The sequence below is a fragment of the Phocoena sinus genome, chromosome 18 (assembly GCF_008692025.1).
Source record: "Phocoena sinus isolate mPhoSin1 chromosome 18, mPhoSin1.pri, whole genome shotgun sequence".
Taxonomy (NCBI): Eukaryota; Metazoa; Chordata; class Mammalia; order Artiodactyla; family Phocoenidae; genus Phocoena; species Phocoena sinus.
The window spans coordinates 20860920-20886607 of record NC_045780.1 but is presented as its reverse complement, the minus strand read 5'-3'; the positions used below and the strand labels follow the sequence as shown (position 1 = coordinate 20886607).

At 44.5% G+C, this 25688-nt stretch overlaps 1 protein-coding gene across 1 annotated transcript in view; it reads right to left on the bottom strand.

The window, feature by feature from the left end:
- Window positions 1–6756: 6756 nt before the first annotated feature.
- LCP1 (lymphocyte cytosolic protein 1) overlaps window positions 6757–25688 on the bottom strand; it is a 57144-nt gene continuing 38212 nt past the window's right edge. Inside the window, exons 12-17 of the mRNA XM_032610934.1 lie at window positions 25290–25368; window positions 24596–24710; window positions 23216–23349; window positions 15308–15431; window positions 11605–11729; window positions 6757–8574 (exon numbers count right to left, since the gene is read on the bottom strand). Coding sequence (XP_032466825.1) covers window positions 8442–8574; window positions 11605–11729; window positions 15308–15431; window positions 23216–23349; window positions 24596–24710; window positions 25290–25368 — 710 coding nt within the window. The 3' untranslated portion in view covers window positions 6757–8441. The remainder of the gene's footprint in view (window positions 8575–11604; window positions 11730–15307; window positions 15432–23215; window positions 23350–24595; window positions 24711–25289; window positions 25369–25688) is intronic.

The window sequence follows — 25688 nt, the reverse complement described above, 5'->3', positions numbered from 1 at the left end:
TTTTTTTTTTTTTTTGCAATACACGGGCCTCTCACTGTTGTGGCCTCTCCCGTTGCGGAGCACAGGCTCCGGACGCGCAGGCCCAGTGGCCATGGCTCACGGGCCCAGCTGCTCCGCGGCACGTGGTAGCCTCCCGGACCGGGGCACGAACCCGCGTCCCCTGCATCGGCAGGCGGACTCTCAACCACTGCGCCACCAGGGAAGCCCCACAAGGCTTTTTTGATGGACAAACATTTTTGTTTCTCTTGGGTAGATATCTAGGAATGGAATTGCTAGGTCATAAAGATATTTAGTTTTATAAGCAACTCCTGTGCCTTTTTTTTCTAGGTAGTTGTAACATTTTATACGCCCACCAACAATATATTAGAGTTCTAGTTGGTCCACATCCTTGTTACCTGACGCAGTCTTTTTCATTTCAGCCATTCTAGTAAGTGTATGGTGGTGTCTAATTTGGCTTTCATTTAAATTTCTGAGATGGCTAATAACGTTGAGAACCTTTTTTGTGCTCATTGGCGATAAGTATATGTGTGTATGTGAGTTCCAATTGTTTGCCTGATTTTTAATCAGATGGTTTGTCTTATTACTGATTTGTAGAGGTATTTATATACTCTGGACATCTATATGACACAATAAAAGGCAAAATTACAGATACAGAAAATAGGTTAGTTGTTGCCAGGGCCTGAGGCTGGGGAGGAAGGGATTCACCTACAAAGAGGTACAGGAGAAATTTTTGGAGTGGTGGGAAAATTCTCTGTTTTGATTGTGGTGGGAAAATTCTGTTTTGATTGTGGTGGTGTTTACACTGTGTACAGGCAAAATTCCTCAAACTGAACTCTTAAGTTGAATTTATTGCATGAAGAGAGAGAGAGAAGAACACAACAGCTTGATCAGATGGACTCCACCCTGGCTCACAGGCAAATCTCTTAGCTTCTCGGAGGTGCAGTTTCCCCTGCAGAAAAATGAGGTTAATTATAACCTACCTCTGAGGGCTGTTGTGGGAATTCAATGGGATAGCAGCTGAAAGTGACTGGCAAAACAGGTGTTTAGGGCTTCCTTGGTGGCGCAGTGGTTGAGAGTCCGCCTGCCGATGCAGGGGACACGGGTTCGTGCCCCGGTCCGGAAGGATCCCACATGCCGCGGAGCTGCTGGGCCCGTGAAACATGGCCGCTGAGCCTGCACGTCCGGAGCCTGTGCTCCGCAACGGGAGGGGCCGCAACAGTGAGAGGCCAGCGTACCAAAAAAAAAAACCAGGTGTTTAGTATGTCCCATTCATTAAAAAAACGATAAACCAGGAAGGGAGCTGAGAGGGGACAATGTGTTCTCTTCCCGGAGCCTTACCCAGGTCAGGTGAATCTTGGTGACAGTTGTCCTCTTCTTCTTCGGCTGCTCCCAAAGAGTTAGGGGATGAGTCACTGCCCCAGAAGCCAATCTGGTCCTGGGGGATCGATCTCACTGAATCATGTCCCCTAGGGACCAGCTAATTTGTACATTTGCTCTCCAGTCAATTTGGAACATTAGGTGGCAAAAATAATATGGCCAGTGTTTCTTCAAGAGCCGTAACCCTCTGCCTTTATTAAGACGGTGCCTAAAAGGATAACCTCCCCTGTGAATAGTGGCTGCTTTGTCTTCTCTCAATTGGAGCGGGCTGAGGATAAGGGCGACGCCACCGTGATCTGGAGGGGCCGGGACTTGGATATGCAGCTCAGGCTTACTGTTAGGTAAGCGCTGAGAGAGTCAGTCAATTTCATGGCATTTTGTCATGAGTTTAGGTGCAGCTTAGTTTACAAGTTTTCCTTTCAAAGTCTTTCAGCCATTAAAGCTGCATAATCTTGGGCGGTTTGGAGGACACATAACTGATAAATGTGTTCTCCTCCACACACTCTCCCTCATGTTTATTCATGCAGAGAGAAGCTGTTTTGGAATTTGCACAAAGTGTTGGCGTATCCGGACCCCTGTGTTTCTGAGGGGGGAGGAAAGATGATGCCATCTTGGGAGTCATTGTAGAGGGGGATTTGAGGCCCGAAGGCAGAGAACTCCATCTCAGGTTCTCATGCCCTCGCTTTGGCTACAAATACTGAGCCCGGGAGTCGTGGCACCAGGAAGGTTACTAGACACCCAGAGAGGCAAATGCTCGTCGGCTGGATGGTTCAATTGTGAAGAAAGCAGGGTTTGTCCTTGAAACACTTCCATCCCTTCATTCCCCGTTTCCAACCATTACTCCCTCTTATGCGTCTATCCACTTTTTAAGATGCTGCAGCCAGGCCGCCCCTTTGAAGAGCACCCCAGGCTGTATCCCACTGGTTCTCAAACTTGACTGGTAATTAGAGTCACCTGCGCATCTTTTAAATCTCCAGCTGCCCTGGCCACACATCAGATCAATTATATCAAAACCTCAGAGGGCGGGGCATAGACACCAGCTTCTTGTAAATCTCCTGAGATGATTCCATTGTGCAGCCAGAGGTGAGAACAGCTGGGTTGCACTAGCGCTTCTCCAGGGGTGGCCTGTGAGTCCCAGAATCTCTGAGAGTATTGGTGGAAAATGCAGACTCCTGGACCCACCAGCCCTCTCAGCACTGAACCTCAAGGTGGGATCTGGAAAGTCTGTGTTTTAACAACTTCCCCAGGTGATTCTCAAGCACACTTAAGTCTGAGAATCAGCTCTAAACCTTTCTCTAGTCCATCTGTTTCTCATGATATGGTAATTTTCCCTTTCCTTCAGCCATACTAGTCTTTCAGTTCCTCAAAGATAACCATCTTCTTCCATCCTCTGGACCTTTGCCTATTATAGCTGTTTATCTGGAAGGCACTTTGCTCTCTCTTTGCCATTAGGAAATTGGCAAAGATAACAACGATGAAGCTATAGCCCTAGAAAATCATTGTAAAGTGCATGTTTTGGAGGAGAAAAGAGTAGGCACCGAAGGGCCACAATCCCCTCCCCCTGGGACGGTTTGGTTTACTAAGTCAGCTAGCTGTCACTGGAAGTCATAGAGAGGTTGCTGCAGAGATGGTGGGAGAAAAGTCAGTAGGTTTGATGGAGGTATTGAAGGAACGAGAGAGAAGACTTAAGTGATGTGGCACCAGCTGGGGCAGATGCATGAGGGCAGCAGCCCTGGGCTGCAGGTAAGAGAAGGCAGTGCCAAGAGACACCTTAAGTTACCCAGCGGGACCAGGGACATGTAGCTTTTGGAACCTGTGGCTGGCAGTGGGCGCCACAGGGGAGACAGGGGCCATGGGGGAGAGGGACGGCAAAGGACAAGGCTGGGTGATGGGGGCTATACCCAGATGGAGGGCAGAGCCACTTTGGCTACCTCCGATGAACAGTGATGATGGGAAAATGTTAGTGGAGGGTTTTCTCAATCTCTCAAGTCTAGTGTTACTGGGAAAGTGTGATCTGATTTAAAGTTGGTTCAAATGCAACTGACTATCCACTGCAGATCTCCTTTTAGGACAGCGTGTCTCAAACTTCCATGTACACGTGAATCAAGTGGTGATCTTATTAAACTGCAGATTTTGAATCAGTAGGTCTGGGGTGGGGCTGAGATTCTGCATCTCTAACCAGCCTCCAGGCGCCCTTGGTCTTGGCCCCAAACTTAGAGCAAGGAGGTTTGAACATTCCGACTCTTAACGGTGGGCCCGTGGTCTTGCCCAATCCAAAAGTGCCTGCTGAATCATTCACTTTTACGTTGTATCGCACAGAGCTTCAGAATGAAATATTTGCATGCATTCTAATCCTCCAAAAATTAGACATGGTAGCTCTTTATTCACCAAAATACTTATTGAAATGGAACTCCCCAATTTTGACACACCGGATAATATAAAAATCCCTGCCGTTTTGCCGACCTCTCTCTGAGTTGTTAAAGGTGAGACCGTGGGTCCTGACTAGCTTATCTGTGCTTCTGTGTCTGACCTAAGGTGGGTTATTAAGTATATGTAGACTTCAGACATGAGAAAACACTTACACGATTTTCCTTTTCCTTTTTTTTTTTTTTGGTCACCTACACACAGCCGCAGTTGGTAAACTCCGGCTTGTGGAAAATAGGGGGCGAGGACACCGTGGAAAGAGCAGTCCTTGGCAGCCGAGAGTTCAATTCCTGGAATTTTATTAGGAAACCGTCAAAGGAACTAGATTTCACAAGAGGATCGGTCAGCACTGCTGACTCGTGCTGAGCATCATCTCTGGTTACTGGATCATGAGGCCGGCGGAGACGTGCCATGTCTAGCTCACTGAGACAGCACTGCCAGCATTTCATCCAAGCGCACTGGTACACTGGGGGGTTGCGGGGGGACAGAGAGCAAAGTCGATGATATCTCGGCAGCTGCTGGATGACAACAGGTACAGTAACTGCAGGGAAGTGGGCCTCGGAGCTGCCCAGGGACACTGGGAGCACAGGGGAATGTCTCTCGTGCATTAAGCATCAGTCTGAGATGGACTGGTGTAAGGTGGGCCGAGTTTCCATACATTTTAAAATCGAGACCACAGTTGTGCTCCAAGGGACAGACTAGATTGTGTGTGTGCATTTAGGTGGATAAAATCGCTAGATTGGCTGAGACTTGAAGAGCCCATCTAGTCCTACGCATTGTCTCAAGACAGGCTCTAATGGCATAATTTCCAAACAAACAGGAATCCATCCCCTTCTAAAAACTCTGCAGGTAGGTCTATTTCACAACTTTTCTCACAATGACTTCTCTCTGGCATCTCCCACAGTCAGGAAACATTTGTTCGTGTCTAATACAAATCGATTTTTCAGTTACCCAGCTCTCCTTAAAAATCTAGAAAGTGCCTGGCACTGCTGTTGACATCAACATGGTGAGGCATGGTGCTTGCCCGCTTCTCGTTAGTCGGGGCTCAGATCTTCTGCAAAATGTTGCTAATCCTTCCTTCAGAACTACTCTTTCCCCTGAGCTCCCATACTTCATTTACAAATTTGTTATGGCATTTATCCCATTCTGCTTTTGAGTACATTTTGCATGTGCTCATTATCCCCCCACTGGATTAACGTACTTTAGATGTGAAATGGAGAAGATGGGAGGGGCTCAAGGGCCCATCCCAGCTCAGGGCTCTTTGTCAAATACTTCAAGGAAACTTCACAGGAGGATTGATGTGTGACCCTACAGTGTGTAATACCTTTGCTAGAGCAGCAACTTAAGTACCCGTTACATTAAAATGAACATTCTGAGCACAAGAAGTGGACATAATATTCACGGTGGCTTTATATGCTGTAGCAAAGGATTGAAACAACCTAAATACCCATTTGTAGGCCACTGGCTAAATACAGGTTGGCACGTCCATTCAACAGAATACCGCGTGCCTGTTGAAAAGACTGAGGCAGGTCTATATTCGGCAACGTGGAACAGTCTCCAAGGTTTGGTGTGAAGAAAATGAGGTGCAGAATGATGTGTATGGTATGCTAATATTTGCAATAAAAAGGTGTGTGTGTGTGTGTGTGTGTGTGTGTGTGTGTGTGTGTAACATGTGCATAGGCTATTTCTAGAAAGATACAAAAGAAATTGGTAACAGTGGTCGCTGACGAGGAGGGGAACTGAGGTTTCGGGACAGAGGTAGTGGTGGGTTGGTAAACCAGATCTCTGGGGATAAAAACCCCTATTTGTAGAGTCTGATTATTTCTATGCTGTAAATACGCCCACCATGGCCGATTTCAAGATAACAATGGTTTAACATTGGAGCCAGTTGGAGCCAATACGAGCTGGCTTCAAAGCACATCACTAGACACGGGGGTGGGAAGGTGGCCTGCTTCCCACTGTGGACCCTTTGGTACAATTTTACTTTCTGACGTCATTCATACTTGGATGGGCTAAAATGTAACAATAAACTTTTAAATTGAGAAAAATTATCGTGTTCAGATGGCTGTATTCCTTTAGGCTTCTCGTTCTCCAAGAGTCTTAGTTTTCTTCCCTTGATAGTATTCTGCTTTCCTGTACCTGTTCGGTCTTTCTGGTCAGGACCTATCAGTGCAGTCTTATACACACAAAAACACACTTAATATTGGTAACCTCTTGATATGTAGGGCAGGCCGCTACCTCCTAAGGTGTAGGAGCTGTAGGAATGTCAGGCCAGGAAAGAGCCATCTCCAAAGAGCTGCTGCTGGTGAAGCCAGGACGCACAGCTTAAGCATAAAAGCCCAGCTTCCTAGCAGCTGTGTGGGCGAGTGACACCTGTGCAGAGCAGGATGTGACCCTGCCAAACAGATGCTTTTCTGTCCCAGCAGCCCACCCGCGGGGGCCGGCTGCAGCAGAATTCCTCAGCAAACGCCTTGCCTCTCACCCCGTGCCAGCCAAAGTGAGGCCCAGCCAGGCTAGAGAGGAAACCCCAGGCACTGCCAGCCCTAAAGATTCCTCCTCGAATCATTCTAGAAACCGTTTCGCACCAATTACCAAGTCTGGCTTTTGCTCATGACTGGGTTCAATGTATGTCTGAGAATTTGTGTCTTAAACCTTCCATTCTGGCCTGCTTTTTGTCCAACCCCCTCCAACTTACTCTTCAGCTAAAATATTTCTCTTTAGATGGCTTCCTCTGTTGTAAGCCTGTCTCACCCTGCCCGCATCAATCGCTCATCACAGCTGTCAGTGGCGTTGTTTATCCTCAGGCTTTCCTGACCAGCTGAGCGCAATGCCTGCCTCATTTACGGTGTATTCCCAAAACCGTGCACAGTGCCTGACACATTTCAGCCCTCAGTGCGTGTTGGCTGAATTAATGACATAAGTTAGAGTACACTCTGACGAAACCTTCAGAAGACATCCAATACAGGGGACATTTTATTTGGAGAGAACTTGAGCATTACTTCATTTTCATTGTCCTTTAAGGCAGTAACATGCTTCCTGGAGGCAGATGGGGGAGAACTGTCTGAGGCTACATGGCGAAGTGCAGATTAAGACAAAGCCAACCACTTTGCATTCGGACGCAGCAGAAACACAGGTCACGGGCCGGGAGAAGCCACGTGTCGGCTTCCTGAGCCCACTGCCAAGGAGCAGATCTGGGGCGATGCATTTCGATTGCTTTGAAAAATGGCTAAGTTCCACTACCTACCACCCCTAAAGAAGATACCTCATTGATGAGCCCTTCCACCACCATAGAGAGGGTCTAGTGTTGGTGCCCAGTGCTCTGTTGCTATTTAGCCTTTGGTAAGTTTTCAAGGAAAACTATTAGAGCTGCTCAAATTCACACTGTTCCTCTGGTTTTATTTTGGAATCCTTTAACTATCCAGTCATTCATTAGCTCTTTGCAAAGCAACGCAGCCAGTTCTTACCCAGCTTGACACCTGGCTAGGTATGTGTGTATGTGAGTGTGTGTGTGTGTGTTGGCGTACGGGGGTGAGGTGCGGGTCACCGGTCATTGGCACATATGGCCCCTGCGAACTTGAGGGTACCAAAAAAGTAAACATCGGTCCTATGGCCTGGCAGCAATCACGTGCACTATGATCTAAGAGCAAATGAAATCAGAGCAAGATGGTTCCCAGTCACCAGATATCCAGCCATACTAGATCTAACACACAGAGCTAAATACACGGAGAGGCAGCACCCAAGAACAGATGCTTTTTTTATGGCTCTGCACTGCCCCCTAGTGTCTTGCTGCTCAATGACACCCTCCGTGGATAGAGCCTTCCACCAAGAGTTAAGTAAGAATCTATTTGAAGGCACAGTATTCAAGATGTTAGATCTGGTCAGAGCCCAAAGCGTAGGGTTAAAAACAGAGGGCTTCCTATTGGCTGAAAAAATAAAATCTGATGACATTTGGGACCCTAGTTCTGAGAAAAGGCTCTGATGATGAGTCTTGGGTCTTCAGGTTACCAGAGACCCTTGGAGATCCCAACAGCCTGACTGATTTGTCAGATGATCCAAATGGCCCCAAGAGGAGGATGGCCAGCAGAGGTCGGCCACAGAGAAGGCAGAGTTCTGAGAGAGTGGATTGCAAAGTCACAGGGAGACAGAGCGCAGAAGGGCTACACGAAGGAGGCTCGTAACAGATCAAACGCTGGCCTCCAGAAGCCGGTTTTAGGGCTGGTCTGATGATTCTCCCCACCTGGTTCTCACCCTAAACAAGAAAGCAGCCGATTTAAGCTGGTTCGAAAGGTTATGTTAAAATTAACAACACTACGTACAGCTTCTATGCTTGACTATAATGGCAAAAGCAGAAAGGGTGCCTGGAAAATAAGTTCTTTTTGTCTCTAGATTTTCAAAGCAATCAATTCAATCATAAAAAAAAAATTTTGTAAGAGACTGGGTCTCTTGCAAAGAATAAAGCACTTTTTGTTAAATACACGAAGGCTACTTGGCTGAACAGATACACATGTTTTTTGGAACCTTGTATAACGTCACCAAGTTGAAAACTTTGGAATGGTTTGACTTGTCCCTGTGTTTCCTGGGAGCACCCAGTGCTGAGCAGTCAGAAACGCATGTGCGCCTCCAGTCCTGCCCGCTGGGCTTTATACCCTCTTCATTCCTTTCCCCATGAGGCAAGCAAACACTGTCATGACCATCTTGGGGTTCACTTCCACCAAGTCTTCTGGAAGGGCATATACTCGTGCTCCAATTTTGCGGGCCATAGAGATGGCATACCTAAAAGAGAAAAGAGGGGGAATGAGGGGAGCCTAAGCAAGTATGAAGCGGACCCCTGAGGATCATAGTTATAGTCATTCTGTATAATCTATACTATATACTCTCTACTCTGCACTATAAACTATCTGCTAGACAGAGCTCATTCCTGGTATGGCTGGAGCCAATCACTGGGTTCCTCCCGAGACTCGAGGGCAAATGCTGGCCTGACAAAGCTCCTGACTCCGCCAAACTTGCTGTCCAGCCTCGTGATAATGACCAAATTTATGATTTGTCCTTAGAGAGCTTCCTAACTAGCACCACTTTTGGTGCCTACAGCATGCTTATTCGCTTGGGCTGTACAGTGCAGAAAATGTCATAGAACTGAACAAGAGTGTGTGCTAGGGAAGGTCTGCAGACACCATTTCAACCACAGAAACATTTTTACAAGGCAGAAAAAAGGGGAAATGCACCTGTAATACCTCGACCTTACCCGTCAAGTCCTTTCTTCCTTGTTCCATTCTAATCCTCGCCTACATGTATGTGTATTTATTTATGATACTATAATAGTAGAATAACCAGAGGTTTTATTGTTTTTGTTTTTGTTTTTTTGCGGTACGCGGGCCTCTCACCGTGTGGCCTCTCCCGTTGCGGAGCACAGGCTCCGGACGCCAGGCTTAGCGGCCATGGCTCACGGGCCCAGCCGCTCCGCGGCATGTGGGATCTTCCCGGACCGGGGCACGAACCCATGTCCCCTGCATCGGCAGGCGGACTCTCAACCACTGCGCCACCAGGGAAGCCCCTAACCAGAGTTTTATATTACACATTTTTCGCATAAGATTACCATAGCTGTAGCAGAATATTTTTGCTCTGTTTATAGTTATATGAAGGTAATTTTTATTAGCTGTAGTCTAGTTTCAAATGAGCCCACACTATTACCTGGCAGTTCTTTTCTTCTCCTCATTCATTATCTAGTAACTTCTTGCAGTGGCTACTCCAGAGATTCTCCATTCCACCCAAAGCCCCATTACTCCCTTTGCTCTCCTGAAATGACTTTACTCTTACTTTATTGATCAAATTAATTTAAGAGCATGGGACCAGAGCATCCCCATTTTTTCTCCTTGTCCGTCTCTCAATCACTTCCTCTATATTAATTATTAATGAAATAAAATTAATTTTTCCATTATAAAATAGAGGAAAAATTATTAAAAAGTTAGAAAATAGAGCTTCAGACACCAAACAAACCATGCACAATCCTGCCACCATAGCCGCCTTTAGGATTCTGTATAATTCTTTTTACCCATTTTTCTAAGTAATTTTGTATCTTGCCCTTACAGGACAGTGCTTAGGAGCCCAGGCTCTCAAGTCAGATTTTGAATTTCAGTTGAACCACTTGATAATTGTAAAACCTTGGGTGAGTTCCTTAAACTTAATCACATCCCTCTTGAACATCTATAGGTTCAAGGTCTTTTTTTTTTTTTTTTTTAACTTCTGCGTCTTCATCCATGTTCTTCCCTCTGCTGCAATAGTCTTCCTAGCTCTTTCACCTGTCCAGCTCCTTCTTACTTGTCCTTTCAATCCGTCCCAGCTTAGATGTTATTTGGTAGAGCTTCCTGTCCCCTCCACAGCACCCCGGGGTCCTCCTTCCGTACCATCCCTCACACTCTACTGTAACTGCTGTTGAATTATTTCTCTTCTCTCCATTAGATTGTGCTAGACATCAGCATATCAGGAACGCACGTCCCCACTTTCCCAAACTGGGCACAGAGAGAAGGGCGCTGCTGGGATTAGATACATAGCAGGGCTGCTGGGCACTAGTCATTCGTTAACCCTGGACTTGTGTTATGGGTTGAATACTGCCCCCCCTCAAACGTATGCAGAAGACCTAACCCCTGGTACCTCAGATGGTGATGTTATTTGGAAAAAGTGTTATTTAAGGTATAGCTAGTTCAGATGAGGTCATGCTGGGGTAGGTTGGAGCCCTAATCCAGTATGACTGATGTCCTTATAAAAGAGAGGGAGAAGAGACACAGACGCACACACACACAGAGAAGACAGTTACGTGAAGTCACAGAGACACAGGGAAGGCCACGTGAAGACAGGGTTGGAGACTGGAGTGGTGCATCTATAAGCCCAAGGATGAGGGAGGTGTGGGACAGATTCTCCATCCAAGCCCTCAGGAGGAACCAACCCTGCCGACACCTTGATCTTGGACTTCTAGCCTCCACAACAGTGAGAGAAGAAATTTCTGTTGTTTGAAGTCACCTCGTTTGTGGTATTTTGTTATGACAGACCTAGGAAATGATACAGCCTGCTCTGAGAAAGGCACCACTCTAGGGTAGAAAGGCGCCTCTCTAGGGTAGAAAGGCGCCTCTCTAGGGTAGAAAGGCACCTCTCTAGGGTAGAAAGGCACCTCTCTAGGAAGGCAAGCTTTCCATAAAGACCAGATAGCAAATATTTCAGACTCTGTGGGCTTTGTCACAACTATTTCAACTCTGCTATTGTATCCGGGAAAGAGCTATAGAAACCATGTAAATAAAACCTGATGTATAAAAGCTGACAACAGACCAAATTTGGACTCTGCTGGCCCTCATTCTACAAGTATAGCAAACGGCAGTTGCTCTTAAGCTGGTGAAGACTCTGGTCTTGAACCCCACCCCTGCCCAGGCACATCCACAGATATTCACAAATAGAATGTTTATATTTGCACGCACTGTGTACAAACTCTATTCAGGAAGCCTCCCATAGATTATGATTAGGAAACTGGTTTTATGAAATTACAGGCTTGCTTATCAATCAGAAGTCAACTGTTTTCAATTTCAATTGTTTCAATTGTTATCAATCGTTTTTGTCTCGTTCCCTCTAACACCTGGAGCCTTAGACTGCTATTGCCCAGTATTGAAAATAATGATGATGGCACACAGTACGTCATGAGAAGAAAAAGCATCAACAGTGAACCTAGAAGTGTTTGCACGAAGGCACAGGCACTGGAGTTCACAGCTCCCCAGATGCCGGCTCATCCTTTCCTCCCCGACCCCAGGTTTATTTACGTACTTTGCATTGTTGAGTTTCTCTTCATCGTTCAGGTTTTCTGTCTTCAGGAGGTCATAGTTAATGGAACCTGGTTGAATGGCATCAATGAGATCCAGGACGGGCAGACTTGTACTAATCTTTGGGTCCTGCATAGAGAGAAAGCATGGGTTTTAACAATATGCTCCCAAGTTACTTCTATTTGGCTCAAGGAAAGTGAGTGGTGCTTTCCTCTTAAATACAAATATATACATCCTGGTGTGGGAAATGCCACAGTGTCGCACATGGTGTTTCAAACCAGTGGTCATTTCTGTAGGGGCGTCACTAGTAGCCTCCTGGTGGTTCACTAAGTGGAGGAAATCCATTGTCTGCCAACAGGCAGGGAGTCAGTCCCAAATAGTGAAGGGAAGGAAGTTAGAGCAACTAGAGAAAAGCAGAGAGGTTGATATATAGTATGTTTCATTCAAGTACTGGTTATTAGTAGAGGAAGGGATGATTTGAAAAAGAAACCATCAGAAAAGAGAGACTAAAGACATTAAGAGGAACCCCGATTCATTTTCAGGGGACATCCCAGAGGTGACAGGCAGGGAGAGTGATGCGGGCTCAGTTGGATGAGATTCAGTGAATGCTCCTTTCCTGGGGACCTTAGGGAAAGAAAAGGGTCCATAGGTCCAGGTAGACAGTGACAGCAATTATGTGATCAAATGCAATGACTGCAACTAATATCCATTGGTGTCTCACAGTTTGCTCAGCACTTTTTATAGGTTATCTCACTTATTGCCACAAGCCTTGGATGGAGGCATCTAATCTTAATTTACAGCAAGCAAAGGGAGTTTCTGAGGTTAAGTGGCTTGCTAATAAGTGGTGGGGCTGGGATCTGAACCCAGGTATTCTGACTTAAAATCTTGGGCTCTTTCTTTGGCGTCTGTAAACAGTTTGATGGACACACGCAAAGCTGTGAATGCTTTTTTTTTTTTAAAGGTTCTACCTGATTTTTTTTAAAAAGGAACATTATTTATTTATTTTTTTGGTGGCGTTGGGTCTTCATTGCTGTTGCGCGGGCTTTCTCTAGTTGCAGCGAGCGGGGGCTACCCTTCGTTGTGGTGCGCTGGCTTCTCGTTGTGGTGGCTTCTCTTGTTGCGGAGCACAGGCTCCAGGCACGCAGGCTCAGTAGTTGTGGCTCACGGGCTCAGTAGTTGTGGCTCACGGGCTCTAGAGCGCAGGCTCAGTAGTTGTGGCTCACGGGCTTAGCTGCTCCGCGGCATGTGGGAACTTCCCAGACCAGGGATCGAACCTGTGTCCCCTGTGTTGGCAGGCGGATTCTTAACCACTGCGCCACCAAGGAACTCCCTGTGAATGCTTTTAAGGTGTAAATGCACAAAACTCTGCACCTGTGAGTACAGACATGCCGAGGCAACTGTCTGTCACCATCTGAGCATAGTCAAATTCAAACACCTCAGACCTTGCGGGTCCAAGTCAGAACCAATTCTAACAAAGAAACAAGACACAGGACCCCTGCAAGATGCTAGGTCTCCAGCACTGGCCCTCTGTAGAGGTAGCATACTATTTTAAAAGATAGAACGGGTCCATTTTTATTTACTTCTGGGTTATGTAAGAACTACCACAAAATTAAGATCAATATACATATAATCGTAATCTAATTTCCACCATTAGCCTGAGCTTCTGTCTCCATAGAACTTTTTGGTAAAGAAGCACAACGGAAACAAAACGCAGAGATTTGAGTTTCACCTTCTTTCCCGCTTCCTCCCTACAGTCTTGGTGGGCTGACAGGCAGCGAGATGGCCAGCAGCTGGCAGTGTTCATAGGTGAGGAGGGCCCAGGACTGTTTCTGCAATGGTTAATCGGGGTGCGCTGTGCTCGGTTTTTGAAGGGTTTCACTTAAAAGCAGTGTGGGGCTAATCTGACATTTTCCTTTTGTGGTCCTTTTGACCTAATCAATTCCGCAATGACTCAGCGGGAAGACAGGAGAAAATTAGCCCAGAGCATCACAAGAAGCAAAAAATTGCCAAACATTCCCAAGAGTGAATCCCCACAGGATCACCCCGGAAGCTGCTGGGTAAGGAAATGGGATGCATTCCGGTAAGGTGGCAGCTGTTGTACAGAGAGACGCATGCCCGGGGCTATTCACTTCATAGCCATGGTCAAGTGACCTATAGATACCCTCCACTCTATAACCTCACCTCGCAGGTGAAAGGTGCTTTCCCTCCCTGATGGACACCACCTGTAGCTGTAACCTCAGGAGTTCAATGAGCCCCCAGTTTCCTCACTATAAAATCAGGAAAATGGTGGGACTTCCCTGGTGCTTCAGTGGTTAAGACTCCACGCTCCCACTGCAGGGGCCGCGGGTGGGATCCCAGGTCAGGGAACTAAGATCCCGCATTCCGCCCAAAGCAGCCAAAAAGAGAAAAACATCAGGAAAATGGTGAAGCTGTCTTCATCATGTCTGTGAAGAGGAAATGAGGAGCCCCCCTGTCACCAACAAGGAGCCCCTAGTACTGAGACCGCGCTCCATCGTGGGAGCACCGCTCTGCTGTACTGTTCGCCACCGCCTTTCCAAATCTTCTGGAAGGACTTGCTCACATCTGTCACCAGCCTCCACTTCGACCTCCAGACCAAACGGATGGTAAGCAGAGGGAGGACAGAGCTGGCCGCTTCCTGTGCTGAGCTCACAGGGACTGGGCACTCCTGGTAGAGCCCAGCCTACAGATATACCTTCTGCCCTTTCTGGGAGGGGAGAGATTTTCATTTTTTTCTCTTGATTTTGAGGGAGAGGATTGATAGCATGATGAAATGCCTCACCCGCCCTGTTAATATAACTCTGAAGGGGGTCCCTCTCAGCCATCCTGACCTTTAAGCCAGGAAAATGTAGTTAAGATATGACGCAGACATTATACTGTCGATCAAGTGCACAGGGCCCTTGAGGAAGGATCCAGCTAATGTATAAAACATGAGTGAAGAAATGTAATAAAATGTCATGCTATTATTAATAAAAATGGGATTTGGATACAAGTAAACAACTGCTTTTTTCTCAGAAAAAAAGACATCCCATGGGAGATCTCTTAGCATTTTACATTTCACCCTCATTATGTTAACAATCTGAACCATGGAGCTATGCACATTTAAAAAACATTATATTTTACATTACTTTGGAAGAACAACATCTAAAATCCCGTGTAAAAAATGATCGGGTTTTTAAAATTAATTATTATGGGAGAAAACGACAAGAAATCTGTCAATGAAATGGCCTATGAACGTCAAAACAATAATGGAGGCTTCCCTGGTGGCGCAGTGGTTGAGAATCTGCCTGCCAATGCAGGGGACACGGGTTCGAGCCCTGGTCTGGGAAGATCCCACATGCTGCGGAGCAACTAGCCCCGTGAGCCACAATTACTGAGCCTGCGCGTCTGGAGCCCGTGCTCCGCAACAAGAGAGGCCGCGATAGTGAGAGGCCCGCGCACCGCGATGAGGAGTGGCCCCCACTTGCCGCGATTAGGAGAAAGCCCACGCACATAAAAGAAGACCCAACACAGCAAAAATAAATAAATTAATTAAAAAAAAAAAAACAATAATGGGTCATTCAAGCAAAATCAAAACGGGAGGGGGAGCCTCAAAGACCTCACACTGAAGGTCACTCTTGAAAACAGAGTGGAAGCAATAAAGATAAGCATATGCTCATGTGGCCGCGAGCAGGAGACACGCACGTTACCTTGAAACTAGAGATGGATGAACTTTTCTCCGCTTCCTTCAATGTTTCATTCACCCAGTTGACAATAGTGTCATCGTTGACCTTCTGCCCACCTCCAAGTTCTTCAAGAATATTCAGTGTGTACCTGAACAAAATCAAGAATGATTTCTGGAGAAAAGTTGCTAAATAATTCACTATTGTACAGCACAGAGAACTTTATCAATACTCTGTAATGACCTATACGGGAAAATAATCTAAAAAAGAGTGGATGTATGTATGTGTATAAGTGATTCACTTTGCTGTACAGCAGAAAGTAAGACAACATTTTAAATCAACTATACTCCAATAAAAATGTTTTAAAAAAGAATTCACTATTCACAGAGAGTCGCCAGCATAGAAAAGTTTCCTTTTTCCTGTCACAGAAGATGGCCTGAACACCATTACATCTGAGGAAAAAAGAATATGTAATGACATTAGTTCCTTTTAGAATAACAAAATAGAACTTTATACTTAGAGTCAGATGCAGAGCGAATACCACTGTCATTGTACAGAGAGAAAGCAGAAGAGAAGCAGGGAAAGGAAAATGAAATAAAGGATTTGAACCAGTGATGCTTTTCTTAAAGGAACTATGAAAATCAAGGAACAATTCAACGTTAGAAAAGCCCAAGCACTTACATCCGGAAAAAACTATAGTTCAAAAAGCTACATGTACCCCAATGTTCATAGCAGCACTATTCACATTAGTCAAGACATGGAAACAACCTAAATGTCCATCGACAGATGAATGGATAAAGAAGATGTGGCACATATACAATGGAATATTACTCAGCCATAAAAAGAATGAAATAATGCCATTTGCAGCGACATGGATGGACTTAGAGATTATCATACCAAGTGAAGTAAGTCAGACAGAGAAAGACAAATATCATATGATATCACTTATATGTGGAAACTAAAATATGACACAAATGAATGTATCTATGAAACAGAAACAGACTCTCAGACATAGAGAACAGACTTGTGGTTGCCAAAGGGGTTAGAGGGTGGCCGAGGGATGGATTGGGAGTTTGGGGTTAGGAGATGCAAACTATTATAATAGAATGGATAAACAACAAGATCCTACTGTATAGCACAGGGAACCATAGTCAATATCCTGTGATAAACCATAATGGAAAAGAATATGAAAAAGAACATATATATATTTATAACAGAGTCACTTTGCTGTACAGCAGTAATTAACACAACATTGTAAATCAGCCCAGGCAGCCAACATAATAAAGAAAAAATATAAAAGAGTTTCCTCTGTGTATCACAGAAGTAGAAATATTGGGAATACACAGTAATCTCTAGTTAGTCTCTAGTTTGAGGGTAAGAATTGCCTTAGATACATACTGTTATGAGAAGTGGGTTTTGCAGGGGAAACATTAAGAAGATGCTTCAAGCTCTTAAAATTCCATGGAGCAGGGCTTCCCTGGTGGCGCAGTGGTTGAGAGTCCGCCTGTGGATGCAGGGGACACGGGTTCGTGCCCCGGTCCGGGAAGATCCCATATGCTGCGGAGTGGCTGGGCCCATGAGCCATGGCCGCTGAGCCTGCGCGTCCGGAGCCTGTGCTCCGCAACGGGAGAGGCCACAGCAGTGAGAGGCCCGCGTACCGCAAAAAAAAAAAAAAAAAAAATTCCATAGAGCAGAGAAGACTCACCATTCCCCAAGGTAATCTCTCTCAAAGAGTAAACAGAGGGAGAGAGCCAAGCAGTAGGGCAGGTGGGCAGGTCTGCTGGCCTCACGGTTCAGTCTTGTAAGGGGGGAGAGTCAAATTACCCACGAAAGACTAGAATTTCAGTGTGTGTTGTCCAAAATGAAACTCAAGTATTGTGCCATTGAGTCCTGTCTTGAGGGCCTCCCTAAATGAGGTCACCCTCCACTTGGGTGCCCAGGGTTTTGCTCATTACATAATCCATCGGATATCTTCCTCCAGTTACGGCTTCTGCACTAAACACAGTTCTTCCACAATGGTTTCCGAGTGTAATCTTGGAAACAGGAGCAATGCCCTGCTTCCTTCAGGTGAAAGCACTTTCCTATCATTGTCGATGGGGAGGAAGAGGGTTTCTGCAACTTTTCTTTATCAAAACAGTAAAATCGTGTGGACCAATCCGGCATCCAAGTCCTCTCAATGACACCTCCCCAGACTCCCTCACATCAGCTGGCTCCTCTTCATTCTGCCTTTTCTAAACTACTGTTCCGGTCATGTCATTTAAAGTGACTCTCCGAGGCCCAAAGAACACAGATCAAATTCCTTAGAATGGCACACGAGTCCTTTTGCAATTTGACCTGAGTGTCCCTTGTCAGTGCCTCTCTCATTTCCTCCTTCCCCTCCTTCTTTGAGGCTTTATGGTCACACACACTCACGCTCTCCCAGCTGCACAGGACCATCAGCAGCTCACCGACCGCACCATGCGTCCTCCTGCCTCCTGCTTCCATGACTCAGATGCGTGCTCTGCCTTGGATGTCCTTCCTCTCTAGTGAATTTCTAATCCTGAGAACAAGTCCCAGTTCAAGCATCATTTTTCTGACCCATGCAGTATATTAATCATTATTGCTACACTTGCTTCCAACCTGTTTCCCAGAGCTTTTCATGGAGTTGATGTGCATGTCTCTCTGCCTACCTTGTGCCCTTGGACAGAGTCCATAGACCATATTCATCTCAGTGCTTTCACGGGTTAGCAGAGTGCCCAGTACATACTGGGCATCTAGCAAATGAAAGAGTAGAGTAGTAGATGAAACGAACAGAATGATTTTCTCCCAGGAAAAGCAAGGAGAAAGTCAAGATGGGAAATGCTTAGTCTGGGCCCAGAGATGGGACCAAAGTGCTAAGGAATAATGAGTACAAATGGGATAAGTTCCAGTTAGATTTTCAAAATATTACTAGTTTGGAAAAAGGCCTGAGGTTTGATCATATCATTTATGTCATAACCGGCTTGTTTCCTAACAGCATGTGCATTAAGTTACCAGCATTTACTATACCATGTAAGAATTTCTGCCTAGTCCACTCATTAAGAGATGGTGGGTTAGCGTTTGTTTCATCAGGTCACGTCCATAAATAACCTGAGAAACAGACTAGGTTTAATCTTCCAGCAGCCTCACTCATCTCAGGACCAAACTCTCACTTCCCTTTGCCAGGAGGCCCAGGCTGCTTTGTTGACTCTCTCCAGTGGACAGGAGCAGTGCTTTCAAGCCACTCCTTGAGTGAGGGAAGAAAATGGTGCAGACGAGAAGCTCACCTTTATACAAAAGTCTATTCATGCAAATATAAAAGGCCACAAAGGGACAGGGAAACTTAGACACAGAACATCCTGGAGGCAGCTGACTGCATCCAGCGGTCTGAGAATAGTCCCTCATGGTGGTACACAGTACTAGGGAGCACAAGTTGTCCTTCTGCCACCTCCAGGGAGATGTGGAGGTTTAAAAGGAATCAGACACCTGCTTGTAAGGACATCAGAAAAACAAAGGGAAGAAAGGTAAAAATTTAGGTTGGAGACTCTGGTCTAGAAAGTCCATGAAGCACCAAATGTAGATTCAAAATTGAAAACAAAAATCAATTTGGCTTGTGTCTTCCTAGGATTTTCCTTGGGAGATAATCATTCCTTATCATGAAACATGTTTTGGGGGGACTGTGCTATTATTAAATGGAACCCTGCAGACAAGATCCCAGTATCTCTGGTGTTTGCACACCACGCGGTGCCGAGAAGCCCTCTGTCAAAATGAAATGGCCCCGTGAGCTCCAGCTTAAGCCAGGGCCTCATCCAGCAGCAGACGATGGGTGGGGTGCGGGGCTGGAGAAGCTGTGATCATGACTTGTGTGATTTCCTGCCATCAGACACTTGTGTTATTTATTTAACATGTGACCCAGAGGGACATACCTCAGTGTTTTGTTTTTCAGGGACCTATCCCCAATTCACCATCCACAGCCTGTTTGATCTGGGGAGAATTTCCTCCTTGGCCTGCCTCAGCCTCTTGATTCATCTGTTGGAGTCTAACTATTGTGTCTGTCTGCTGGCAGCCTGCTTGCCTCAGGCTTTTGTCTCCAAACTTAGACACGTGCCTGCAATTTGCCACCTTTCCAATCTGAGAACGACTTCCAGGCTACTGAAGGGGAAAGGGAGGCTTAAGCTTTCATTTGTTTTTAGAGGGAAAAATGACATGCCATTTATTGTCCAGATAAATGACCAAATTAGCACATCTGTGAAACCCAATGAAACAAATTCCAGCTAGAACTGGCTCTAAATTTATTAGATCTGTTCATGTGTGGCATACAGAGAAAAAAAAAGTATCCTTCTGGTGGCATTTACATCATTATCAGTCATTTCATCACCTTTCACAGTAATGTATTTCTCTGTCCATTTTCTTATAGGCACAATTCTTATATAGTAAAGACACATGAGAAATATGACTTATTTACCAGGTAGAGACACAGCAGCAAACTAGCCCTTACCATATATATACTAGCCTTAAACTATGATGTTGGGTCACATTTTTATAAAACTTCCAGAACGAAGATCATATTACAAAGTGATTTTCAGATATTATGAAATTCAAAATAGAATAGAGTTGGCCTGAGTTTTCTTTTCATTTTTTTTTTTTTTTTTTTTTTGCGGTACGCGGGCCTCTCACTGTTGTGGCCTCTCCCGTTGCGGAGCACAGGCTCCGGACGCGCAGGCTCAGCGGCCATGGCTCACGGGCCCAGCCGCTCCGCGGCGTGTGGGATCTTCCCGGACCGGGACACGAACCCGCCTCCCCTGCATCCACAGGCAGACTCTCAACCACTGCGCCACCAGGGAAGCCCCCCTGATTTTTCTTTTAAAGTCACTAAAATAGAAAATATCAAAGATAATTTCATCTTCAAACCCATGAGTCAATTTAACTGTTGCAACTAAAAAGACTTTTGCTTTGGTTTTTAAAGCAATCAGTACCAAAAGCCAGTCTGTTAAGAATTAAAAACACATGTGAAAGAAAATAGAGAGTAGTTCAGAAATCGTTTCTACAAATACACCGGTGAGAACAGCACTTAGGAACTTTCAGTGATGTTCTAGATACATGCAGTGAAATAGAGGCTGAAGTTTCTTTAGCTCTGGAGTTTTCTGTGCCAGAGAAGCCTTATGACATCTGCCTTCAATCATTAAACAGATCCCAGTTGAGAAAAGAGTAACGGGGCATCATACTTGATAAAGCAAATGTAAATCAGGTAGTTAAATTGATTACGATCATTTCTGATCACCCTACATCACCTGGAGACACTGACATGATTACTCCAAGGACCATTATAAATATTAGGATCTGCAGACAGTGGCCTGGGAGTAAAGCGGCAGTGCTCAGGGACAAACCCTCGTCTCTGCCGTTACCTTGTTAGACATAATGTAATGTGACATATGGTTTCTCGGGCTTCCTTCCAGGTAGAAAAGTGAATTAAGTTACACTCACATAGGTTCTAATTAAGGAGCGGAAGACTTCTGCCTGGTCAGAGCTATCAGTAAAGGGGGAAAGAGCAAAGCATGGAAAAGTAAACCTGTTCATGCTTACAGATTTGCTGTCTAGAATTCTTCCCAGGCTCGTGCTTTTGTACCCAAAATTGTTTACTTTTCTCACCATTTATTTTCTATTTGTATATCTTATTATATTCTACTATTGCTTAAATAATATGGCCACATAGCTCTCACATTAATCGATTTTATGTTTGACTCTAAAAGGTATCTGAAGTTCTCTGTTAAGGAAGTAGCAGGAAATTCTGCTTTTGGTCACGATGGAATAACAGGGACCAGTCTACCTTTCTGCCTTAAACACATAAAGCACAATGAAAAACTATGAAACGATGTTGTTCAGACACTGGCCAACAGGAAGCAGAAAGCAGTGGTCCCCGAGAGAAGGGAAACAAATGTGGTAAACCCTAAGATTGTCCCAGATTATTGCATGGAGAGTTTCCAGGCTGCAGTGCAGGGAGAGAGAACTCAAACAGAGCATGACAGTGACCCTGAGCCAGGCGGACAGGGTTGAGAACTCAAGGAAGCCAGGGCGCTAGAATGTGTGGGGCAGAATAGCAGAGAGAAGAGAGCTGCCTGGAGAGGACAGTCGTCTAGAAAGAAAGCTCCCGAGATCTTCAGAGGGTTTGCCTCAAGGGTTCAGCTGAGTGCTACTTGGAGCATTCATGTGAGGAAATTACCAGAGGCTGGGAAAAGAACTTTTAGAAATGAATGGGCAGAACAATCCTTGGAGTTCACACAGGGGCTGGCATAAATTTGGTCCCTACCAGGCAGAGTGGAAAAATCTCATGATATATGGAGCATCAAGTAAAGTACTCAGAAGAGATTATCTCAGTATTGAGAGACAAAATTAGCTCGAGATTAATTAAGATTTTAAGTAAGCCCCCAAAGGATCAAATTGTGCTTAAGTAACTTAACTGCATCCCAGGACAAAATTCAAGAATATTTAAAGGAATACAGAAATATCTAGCACACAGCAAGGTAAAATTCACAGTGCCTCACATACTATGAAAAATCAGTAGGCATGCAGAGAAGCAGAAAAGTATGACCCATAATGAAGACAAAAATCAGTTAATAGAAACAGACCCAGAAATAACAGCTATTACAATTATATTCTATATGTTCAAGCGTGTTAAGGAAAGACGTAGAGGAGATGTCAAAAAGACCCACATCAAATTTCTATACACGGAAACTATTACGTCGGAGATAAAAAAAGTATACACCAAATGGAATTAATGGTAGACATTGTAGAAGAAGGGAGTGGTGAATTTAAGACAAGGCAATAGAAATGATCCCAAATGAAAGAGAGAGAGGAAAAAATGAAATATAAAGGAAAAAGATGATTTGAGCGTCAGTGAATTTTGGGACAACTTCAGATGACCAAATAAATGTGTACCTGGAGTTCCCAAAAAACTAGAGGGTGGGTACAGGAGTCATATTTGAAGAAATAGAGGCCAAGATTTTTCCAAATTTGGTGAAAACTGTAAGCCCACAGATTCAATAAGCTCAAGAAACCTCAAGCACAAGAAATACCAAAGCACATCATAACCAAATTACTTAAAATGAGTGATAAAGAGAAAATCTTAAAAGAAGCCAGAGGAAAAAAGACATATTACATACAGAGGAACAAAGACAGGAATGACAACAGATTTATCATTGGAAATGATGCAAGCTAGAAGAGAGTGAACACATCTTCAAAATAGTGAAAGAAAAAACTATCAATCTAGAATTGTACACTCAGATAAAATACCTTTCTAAAATGAAAATATAATAAAGATTTTCTCAGACAGACAGAAGCTGAAATAATTCCTCGCCAACAGATGCACACTGCTAGAAATATTTCAAGTAGAAGGCAAATGATATGAGATTGAAATCTGGATCTACACCATGGGAAGAAGAGAACCTGAAATGACAGATATGTAGGGAAATATAGCATATTTCCCCCCTTATTCTGAAAGCCCCTTTAAAAGATAAGTGACTGTATTTACACAAATCAGTTAAAAGTTAAAGGATGGAAAAAAGATGTGCCACGCTAAACTAATCAAGAAGAAGCAGGACTGGCTGTATTAATATCAGGAAAAATAGGTTTTAGAGAAAAGAATATTACCAGGCATAAACAGGGTCACTCCATAATGGAAAAGGGTGATTCATTAAGAGAACATAACAATCTAAAACACTGACGAACCTAATAACAGAGTTTCAAAGTACCTGAAACAGAACTGTCAGAACTAAACGGAAGAAAAAAATAAAGCAGGACTGCTCTGCCAACATTCCTTTGGTTTTAAGTTTAGCTTAAAATATAGTTTTATCAAATTAAATCACAACTCTGAAATTTGCAAGTATTTTTCTAGATGAAGAATACATTCAATAAAATGTCATTCCCCCGGGTTGCATTTACCTTCTCATTAACTGCCAAACCAAGGCCAATGTCAGAGTGCGGTTTCCTTCATTGAGATCTTGTCCCCCAATGCCCACCAGGGAGAATTTCGCTTGATTCTTCCCCAGTTCCACTGCATAGTTACAGTTCTCAAGCTGTTAATGAGCGGGAAGGGAAACAATCTAACGTCAGCATCTCGCTGATGATAAATACCCGAGAAAATAAGATAATAAAGACACGAAATGAAACAATAAGGTGAGATTGACTGATCTCTCAAGCCTCGCCTGGTTCTGCAATTCCAGGATTCTAAGTTAGTCAAATGATTTTCTGTCTTTCCTTAAATCGAACCCCTCACTCCCGCCAAAAACATATTCATAGTGTACTTTAAGTGCAAAACCAAAATGAATTATGATGATGAACATTTTCATGGCTATATCACACTACAGAACTAGACAGCCATACTAAGTGACCTGTCTATAATGTTCCTAAAATAGCTGAGCTCATAGAGATTGACACAGAACATCTGAATTCTCCATCCTACACGCACACGGTAGACCGACATGTGGGACAGGTATTCCTGTGGCTGTGACTCATGCATCATTGGGTCACAGGCACGAGAAATGGTGGGAAATGTTCGTGCCGACCCCGTGGCTGCTTTTACAAAACAATGTGTTCCCATTACGTTGACACTAGACATACTATTTGTACAAGTCAAACTGTTACTACAAGGCTTCGATTCTTTAGAAAATTAGAATGATGATCTTGCTGGGGCAAAAGCAACCCTGCAGCTCTGCTTGCTCGAATTATCTCAGTTAGAATTTTTACATCATAAAGTTTAAAGACATCCAACATGGAATTATAAATAAGTAATCAACTGAAATAATGAACTCACTTTAATAAAACCATTCAGGTTTCTGATTGCAGTACTCTAATTGAATCCATGGATAAACAGTTATCTAAGTTTGGCCTCCTGATAAAGTATTCACAAGGTACTCTTGCAGGCTTATGACTTCACCTGCCTAACAGAACATCAGAAGAGTCATTGTTTGGGATTTCCCTGGTGGCGCAGTGGTTAAGAATCCACCTGCCAATGCAGAGGACACGGGTTTGAGCCCTGGTCTGGGAAGATGCCACACGCCGTGGAGCAAGTAAGCCCGTGTGCCACAACTACTGAGCCTGTGCTCTAAAGCCCGCGAGCCACAACTACTGAGCCCATGTGCCACAACTACTGAAGCCCGTGCACCTAAAGCCCGAGCTCCGCAACAAGAGAAACCACTGCAATGAGAAGCCTGCACAACGCCATGAAGAGTAGCCCCTACTTGATGCAACTAGAGAAAGCCCGCATGCGGCAACGAAGACCCAACGCAACCAAAAAAAAAAAAAAAAAAAGTCATTGTTTACCTTCTTCATATTGCCCCCCAGTTTGGGGTATGGTGGTTTGTTTACTCTGTTCCAATCAACAGGGACTTTAATCTTTTCATAGAGCTGGAAGATGACCAGGGCATCTGATAAGTCACTGAACAAAAACAAACACAAAAGAATTCTCAGATACTCAGCATTTATGAAGCTCCTGCAGCGGGCCAGGCAATTCCTTCTATATTAGCTCAAGGAACATTCCCAGCAACTTGGCAACAGTGGCATCAGTAGCTCCATCTTTAGAGGTGAAGAAACCTCGACTCAGAGAAAGGGAGGGAATTTACTGGGGTCTCCCCCAGGTGTGACCACCATTGCCCCTTCAGCAGAAACACGCAGCCTCCAGAAAAAGAAATATGGCTCTAACAGATGGCATAGGAGATACAACCACAAACTGAACATTTACTGTTTGGCCTGCTTCTGAGCAGATCTTGGGTTTACAACAGGGATTCCATTTGTCCTTTTGCTGCTGGGTTATGATTTTTGTACTAAATACACAGCAAGGTTGGTGTATGGAAGTGAGTTTCTTAACATCTGCTGCTCAATGTGGCATTTCCCCCCTTCTCCCCGAGGTGCACACACTTTGTAAAGAGAATTGCACACCACAGTGGTATTTGAAATCTTGGGGATCTTTCCAGGTCTTGGTACCTCATATTAAGGAAGAGTCTCCCAATATTCTTACCTGTACAAATGATTGACTCGAGGGCTTACACCCAAGGAGTTCATCCAGTTCCTAAATGTCCGCTCTTCTCTTGTCTCACCTAAATGAATGAAGACCAGTTATCTTTCACGTACCTAGAAAATATGCCTTTTTTTATGATCAAAGTTTAACTAAAGAAGCTGTAATAAACACTGAAAGTAGAAAAAAAAAAAACCTAATGGATTTGGATTGCTATTCTGTGTTAATTTTTTTTTCCATTTCAATTCAATGAGTATCTCTAGAGCATCCATTAGTGGTGCGCAAGCGCAAGATCCTGTGTGGGGAAACTCTTCAGGGCTGTCCCTCAAAGGCTTACATTCTTTCTGGAAAAACAAGTATTTTAGGCATCAAAGAGGGATCATGCAAGCTAGAGGGCTAAAA